The sequence below is a fragment of the Eurypyga helias genome, unplaced genomic scaffold, assembly GCF_000690775.1.
Source record: "Eurypyga helias isolate BGI_N326 unplaced genomic scaffold, ASM69077v1 scaffold44081, whole genome shotgun sequence".
In the NCBI taxonomy this organism is placed as follows: Eukaryota; Metazoa; Chordata; class Aves; order Eurypygiformes; family Eurypygidae; genus Eurypyga; species Eurypyga helias.
The window spans coordinates 23,789-31,986 of NW_010233574.1; the positions used below are offsets into that span (position 1 = coordinate 23,789).

The window sequence follows — 8,198 nt, forward strand, 5'->3', positions numbered from 1 at the left end:
ATTTTGGCTGACTTTAAATATTGTTATGCCCCACTGTTACATTTGAAAAAGTAATATGCTAAATCCGTAAGTCAGTTTCCCTTAAATCAATGTGGTTTACGTGTACTATATTATTGGCTGATGAGAGTGATGAAATCTGTCTTTACAGCCCTACTCAGTGGCTCGCTAGTGATAACCTATCTCAGAAGTGATACTATAATGTCATTCATGTAATTGAAAAGCATATGTGGAAGAAGGAAATGTTGTTTCTTCCAGGTAGAAAGCATACTGATTGAATAGGTAAGGAAAGCTGCAGTAGGAGAGAAAACCAGTGTGAATTACCAACAGGTTTCTGAGGTGAAAAAGCATGTGAGGAGCCCTTATATGTTTAAGCATGCGAGTAAGATTGTGTACCTGTGTCCTTAGGGGAAAAAAACTACTTGCCTGAAAGAAATAACTTCTGTATCTAAATGCGCATATGCCTGATCACATGAGTGTCCACTCTGTCTCTCCATGGCAATTCTAATATCTGATACTTCCATGTGGTGTTGTCATTAAAAACCATACAAATTAGATGTTTGAACTAAAGAAACAAAGTAAAGCTGATCTTCACAGCTACCTTTGCTGGAATCTTTCTAGTGAGCTGACTGGTCTGAATCCTCAGGGTCCTTTTTCGGGAAAGAGCTGTCCCCTTTGTGCAGTTTGCCAAGATGGAAGAACTGCACACTGAGAAATACCCCCTTGTCTACCTCCTCTTTTTCACCCATTTCCTGTAGTTGACATGGGATGCTGATATTTCTGTCAATGGATTTGCCTTGGGACTAGATTACTGATAGCCCAGAAAAATTCCCTGTTGTCCCTACAGTCTAACCTCCCCAGATGCCCACAGGGTGTGTATACCCTCTTCTCTAGGGGAATGCATGCAAGCCCTTATTTAATGGTACTTGAGGAGATCCCTCTGGACTACTCAGTCTTTTGGAATACCCTTACATCTGCACCACGTGCTGTTCTTGCTGTTTCTCCTAAGCAGGAGCTTGTTCTGGAAGCTGAATACTCTGCCTGGGTTTTTCTGCTCTGCTTGGAGCAGCAACAAAAGATTTGTAACAAAATGGTTTCATTATCATGCGCGTTTTTTTCTAGTGTTGTGGTATTTATTTGAACTTAATAAATGGATCTGTTTTGTATCCCCATGCAGAATGGGTGCAGCAGACAACATTTACAAAGGCCGAAGTACCTTTATGGAAGAACTGACAGATACTGCTGAGATAATAAGAAAAGCAACTTCAAGATCACTAGTGATTTTGGATGAACTGGGAAGAGGAACTAGCACACACGATGGAATCGCTATTGCTTATGCTACACTTGAACATTTTATTAGAGATGTAAGTGTTCAATCTGACACATGCTTGTGAGTGCTTTCTCAGCCTGTGCTGTGGTAGGCTGACTTTGCCACAGTGTATATTTCCTTGTTGAACTGTGTCATGTCTAAACTCAGAGCAAAGGCATATGGGTAAAAGATACCAGTGCTAGGCCTCTGTGTTTAAAAAAATTGAAAGACCAATCTTCTGAAGTGTTTATTTCATTGTTGTAGGTGGAGTCGCTGACACTGTTTGTCACTCACTATCCCTCAGTTTGTGAGCTAGAGAAGGCCTATCCAGATAAAGTTGGTAATTACCACATGGCTTTCTTGGTGAATGAGGAGGAAAGTGCTGAACAAAAAGGTACAGTATAAATCCATCTGAGATTTGGCACTGTAGGTATATGCAGAAATTGTGAAATTGTTGCAGTAATTTAAACCCCAACGTGGAATTAATACATCCAAACTCACTAAAGTATCAGCCTGAACACACATTTTGGAGTGCTTGAAAACTGAACAACCATTCCTCATTCACACTCAATAGAAGGATGACTGAGCTAGGTCAGATAAAAGATTCATCCAGCCCAGTATCCAGCTTCTCACAGTAGCCAAATACAACAGATTAGGGTCAAACATATGGCAACTCTTAGTCTAAAAGATCTCACTGTCTGCAAACACAGGCTATTTAGGGAGCTTCGAGAGGTGGATGTGTTTTCTGTTTTTCAGTATCTTCAGTGGATTTCATTTCAATGAGGTTGTCCATGTCTTGAGTATTCCTGTGTACTTAGCATGAGTGCTGTGTCAAGGAGCTCCAAAATGTAATGCTGCATTGAGTGAATATCCATGTTCTCTTGCTTGTTTTGAAACTCTTGAAACCACACATAGCTTCACTTTATGGTTCCGGTTCTTGAATTAATAGTGTCAGAGGAATAATCTCTATTCATCCTCTGTTCCTGGCATAGGCCATGCTTATTTTGCAGATTGCTTATCATAATCCCATTCAGTTCTCTTCTTACCAGGCAGAGGAGCTACAGCATTTCTTCTTCTTGTTGCTGCTGCTCCAATTAGTATTTTTAGTAAAGTTTGTCACTTTACTGCTTAGCCCTTTTTCTTGTTTGATAATGTGTACGTTGAGCAGCTCAGTCTAATAGCAGTGATGATCACCCCTCATGGTGAGGACTGCTAACTTTATCTTTTAACCAATTATGTACAAGTGCAAAGACCTTCCTTTCAGATTATGGCTGTTAGTTTTCAGAAGAGCATTTGATGCAGGACTCGTCAAAAGCCTATATAAAATCCACGTAGGGTTTATCCACTGGGTCTCTCTTACTTACATGACTTCCAGACTTACAACTGATTAGTGATGTAGTATTTCCCTCCATATAAACTGCTTTTTTTTTTGGTCGATATATCAGATTTAATCAGGTGCTTGACAATCATGCTTTCATTTTGGTTTTCCCACTCTGCCAAGTAATGGCCCGTTCCCTGAATCATTCCTAGATTTTTTTTAAGAATTGCCATGTTATTTGCTGTTAACCTTCCCTCTAATTAATTTTTTATATGTATTATCTGCTTATGTTGTAAACTAATCAGGACAGGGCACTTTAGTATTTACCACTAAATAATGTGTTTATATATATAAACTATCACTTTTTAAATTATCTTTGGAGAGTTAGTTTCAAAATTTAGGGTTTGGCTGGAGGGAAACTTTGGCTTTTGTATTCTGTTTAATATTAGAAGCAGGGATCCCTGAAGTATGTGTTAACCTTGTGTTCGAAGTATGTTGTGTTTAGGTAGCACTGTCTAGCTACATTGTTATTCCCAGATAAGAGCATCACTCTCCTGAGCCATCAGCACATCCTTTTCTCACAGAGTCCATTAACTGAATTGTTGATCTGCAATACTCCCAGGCTGTGGAGATGTTACCAACATTCACTACTTCCTGTTCCGTAACTGTTGTGTCCATGAAACCCTATACTTTATTTCACTGTGCTGCTTCAGCATTGCTGCTTTCAGTGTTAGTTGACCTGAACCTTCAGGCCACATGTAGTCTTCACTGTTTTCCTACAGAAAGCACAATAGATGAGTACCGCAGCCTATGAGCAACAACACATCTGCATTTCTTACTCTGCCTGTATCTTTAGCTGTTGTTGTCTTTAACATTTTAATTATTTTATTTAAGGTGAGTTTATGGCATGCTTTTTCCTAATCTTGGCTTGGATCACTTGGATCAAATCATCTTGAGTCATCACTATTTATGGATATATCCTCATTGTTTTCAAAAACCAGCATTTTTAAGACAGAAGAATGAATGGCAGTGAATGATGCTCTATCTTTTCTGCTCTCTACACAATACATAAACTGTGCAGAGATGCAACAAGATGTCTGAAGCGGAAGAGGAAGCACTCTTCATATTTGTAATGATGTCTCTTGTGTTTCCGTCTGGTTGTTGTGGCATAGAAAGAGTGCCTAGTGGAAGACCCACCATCCTAACCTTTGTTTTTTCCTCAGCATTTTTCTGTGGTTGGTAGCCTCCTGTTAGGCAGCAAACTTTCTGTTGTGCTGTAGTCGTGGACTTCTGGACCGCAGGATTACTGACACTTCTGTTATTCAGTTACAGCATAACTAATTAATTTGACATACAGAGTTTCTAGATTCAGTGTTTTACAGACACATACACAAGTGTGCTTAATAAGACACCAGGTAGAACTATAGTAAAGGTTTTTTTCAGTCTCACAATGGGTAGGTAAAATGTGTGGTCTCAAGTTAACATTTTTCTTTCATATCTCTTCAGTGGAATAAATCACACAGGAAGCATGAATGGTAATGAGACCATAGTCCATGATAATGAGACCACAGACCATTTTGATCTTTGGTCTACTGTATTTTATTAACATAATAGAGGAGGTTTTGATTTTGTTTTTATTTTTTTTAGGATCTGAAGATGAAGAGAATCCTGAATTTATCACTTTTCTCTATCAAATAACTAGAGGAGTCTCTGCAAGGAGTTATGGGCTGAATGTTGCCAAACTGGCAGATATTCCTGAAGAAATCTTGAAAAAGGCAGCTTACAAATCAAAGGAGTTGGAGAGAATACTGAATATGAAAAGGTCAGAACGATTGTGGGTTTTTTTTCCCTAATGAAAATTCAGCAATGAATCAAAGCATTTCACACAACGTGCATTAAAAAGAACAGTAAGAGGTTTTTCAGATATCCTCCTACCCTTCAGGGAAGAGACGGTGAAACAAAACTTGGTAAAAATGTTTAGTGAATTGTGCTACCCATTTCAAAGCTTCAGATTTTATAGTTAGCTGCTGTGTCAGAGATTAATTGCTCCCCTCTGAAACAATATTGGAAAAGACTAAATGGACATTGAGCTAACATTAGAAATATAACTATCTTCTAATACCTACTTCTGTTCTCACCAGTCACAGTGAAACTATTAATAGATTTAATTTAGAAAGTATATTATTCAGTTTGGAACATGACATTGTATTTGCATACTATAATGTAGAAAGGAATGCGGATATTCTTCTGGTTTAACTTGAAAATAAGTTTTTGTAATATATTCTTGATTGCTCCCCCCCAAACACAGAAAATTTTACCAGAGGTAGAATTTTTACTAAAAATTTAGTAGAATTTAGTAAGAATTTTAGTAAAAATTTTATTAAATTTTAGTATTTTTCTGATAACCAGTTTTAATTTAGGGGCATATGTACCACCCCTAAATTTAGGGGCATATGTATTGCCCCTATTAGACTAGTAATGAAAATTCCCATGTGTATCAAATAGCATCACCTTTATAAAACTGGTAACATTATGTACACAGTTTAGGTATATCTGTTAATACTCATACTAATTTTCACTGATTTTTTTTATTAGTTTCAGTTGCAGTCCTATCAGCAAAATTCAAATAGCCCTTTAGGAATATAATAAATAAAGATCTTCGTTGCCTAATGGCCATACTTGATCCTAACAGAAAATTTTCATGTAAGAAGATTTTAAGTACTAATTATTCATAGGTGCAGGCAGTTTTCTTAACAGTGCTCAGCATTTAACACCAGTTTTTATCCTCTTTTAAGAAAGCTAAATAAAAACATTCTGTTGAAGATACATGACAGTTTATGGGAAAAATAATGTGGTAGCTTATTTTAATTGGAAATAATAGTCCATAATTGACAAAAGTGAAACAAAAAGTTGCTAGCAATGACTTAACCCTACTGTTACAGGATACAGTGTGTTCTAAAATTAAAAAAAAAATTGTCTTTTAGAAAGGTGAGATTATAAGCTGGAAGGCTGGAGCTACTGTGTAATAAAATTAGGATGTGCAATAGTATCATATGTTCCTTTGGCTTATCTTCCTTTTTTCTGTGAAAATCATGCTAACTTATTACTTGGACAGGGCACAAAAGGTTCTAGCATTTCTCCATTGCTAAGAAGAGAGTTAGTTGTGTACAGAACGTATGAGCAGTAAAAATAGTATGTGATGATGTCGTTAGAAGACTGCTTTACAGTGCCCACAGAGGGGTGGAGATAGGGCTGACTGGGCAGTCTTAATTATGAGACTTAATTGTGTCCCATTTACCAGCTTTTGAATGTGTAAGTTAACATCTGTGGTTTAGCTTTTGGTATGTAATTTGCTTGTATTCTTAAAGGGAAAAAGAGTAAGTACTTACTCTAAAACTGTGATGAGTCTTTTATCCTGATTTACGGCTAAGGCTGGAAGCCCCTGCACCCCACAGTTCTGGGCTACACCAGCACACGTAGCTGGGAGGGAGCAGCTGGAGCAGGCTCCCCAGGCCCATCTCCCGCAGACTGCCCCCTGCCTTTTTCTCTGGTGCTAGGGCTACTTTTTGCATGACCACAAAACAGGCCGGGTCAGGAATCTGATCCAGCTGAAAAGTCATTCTTTCTCCAGCTGGTACCATGCAAGTCCAATTTCCTGACGTTACATGTGAACAGGCATTACTGCTAGAAGGGAAGGGTGGAAGCGAGGGCAAGGCCCTTGATTCTGGCAGCAGTTGTTAGAGTAAAGCTAACCTTAGGATGTCAGCCCTGCCTGCCAGACCAGCCTACCCCATCTGAAGTTTGACACTGTTGCCTCCCCCTTGAAATAGAGACGGCACTATGTAGGGGGTCAGCGACAGGGGATGTCCACCACACAGCAGTTGCTGATTCATTTGGTTTGACCTGTACCAGATTATTCCTTCATTGTAGGCATCTTGGCATGCACTTTGAAGGCAACTTCATGCATCTATATAAACCCAGGGCTCAAGTGCCAAAAAAAATATAATTCAAAATAGTCTGATGATTTCACAGTGCATGAATTATTGTCTTACGTAATTCTTAATTTTTCTAGTTCTCTTATGTAGGTAATTATAGAAATACTTTTTGTTGTATGTTCTTGTTTATTTTCACTCATTGCCATGATGTCATCTTAAAGTTTAAGTATTCTTCTATACCCTCTTCCCAAAAGAGACATCAACAAATTTAAAAATGGGTATGGTATATCTGCGGTAGGAAATAAAAATTATCATGACCCTGGGAATCAAACTCAGGCCTGTTCATAGTACTGTACTTGTGCTGTCGCAATACCCACAGGCCAGCTGCCTTGTCTTATTTTTTTAAATCACCTTCATTTTATTTAAGCAAATCCACTGGGTAATTCCATCCAGTCTTGACACCTTTGTCGTTGGGAATGTGTCTTAACCCGTTTTAAATGTCTTGTTGTTATTTGTCACAGCTCTTGAGTCCTTCTTAAATCAAAAAATTGTTAAAACGAAAATAGGAAGAATGTGTGTACTCATTTATTTTGAAAATGCATTATCTTTATGGTTCTATAAGTGCGAATTTGTAGGAACTGAATGCTGAAAGTTAAATGGGGCAAGCTACAATAGTTTTATTTAATTTTATTATTTACTCGTGCTCACTGTTTTATTTCTTCTTGTCAGTGCTTCTGGTACTGTAAGTTAGTTATAAAATTAAATTGTTGACTGTCCTAGAGTGGAATATAGGAACATGTTAGCTGATTGTTTAAAGATGATGTAACATTTTGAGCTATGCAGACTACTATTTTTGACAATATATAAAGTTTTGCAGATGACTGTAGGGCTTTCAAAGTTTGATGTGCTTAATTTAAAAATGTGTCCATATTTTGATTTAATTTTTTTTCCCCCCTGCCCAGAAAAAACCTTAAGTCCTTTGCTGAAGTATGGAAGATAAATGATTCTCAGGAACTACAAAAATGGAAAAGTATGTGTGAACCTGAAGATGAAAGAAAGGACAGTTTTTAATCCTAAAATCATACTCAAAGATGGAGAACATTGGAGATGCAAAATATAGGTCTAGAGACTAATAGATTCTATCAGGGTGTAGTCCTAGGTGCATTAAGTTGACTTTTCTGCCTTACGAGAGATGAGAGATGCTGCATGGTGATATGATGCCCCATATCCACTTCCTGATTGTATGTAATTTTCTCACTCCATGTTCCTTCCCCGAAGTGTTTTCCACCCTTTTCCTTAACTGCAAAGTGTCTACTAGCATTGGATTTAGTTTCTGATATGTTCAGAAAATATGAAAAATTATGTTGATAAATTATTAGGCAGATATTTTATAAATAAAGTAACGTCTTTTAACTTTATTGTATTTCAGTTTCTAAAAAAGTATTCCTCTGTGTTGGGAAAATTTAGCTGAGTCTTGACTATGCTGTATTGCTGTGCAGTTGATAAGAATGAATACCATCGACAGACTTTTCTGTTCTGTTATTAGTGCATTTGAAATTCCGGTTTTGTAGAGCATCCCATAAATTTTATATGCACAATGAATTTAAGTAAGTGTGTTGTGTGGCTGGATTAGGAAAGA

General features: G+C 37.5%; 1 protein-coding gene across 1 annotated transcript in view; it reads left to right on the forward strand.

The window, feature by feature from the left end:
* The window catches only part of LOC104517191 (DNA mismatch repair protein Msh3-like), a gene marked incomplete at both ends in the record, with an annotated part of 30,046 nt that extends 22,457 nt beyond the window's left edge, over positions 1 to 7,589 (forward strand). The window contains 4 exons of the mRNA XM_010161770.1: positions 1,175 to 1,361; positions 1,571 to 1,700; positions 4,272 to 4,446; positions 7,522 to 7,589. Of these exons, the coding sequence (XP_010160072.1) occupies positions 1,175 to 1,361; positions 1,571 to 1,700; positions 4,272 to 4,446; positions 7,522 to 7,589 (560 nt within the window). The remainder of the gene's footprint in view (positions 1 to 1,174; positions 1,362 to 1,570; positions 1,701 to 4,271; positions 4,447 to 7,521) is intronic.
* Positions 7,590 to 8,198: the final 609 nt, after the last annotated feature.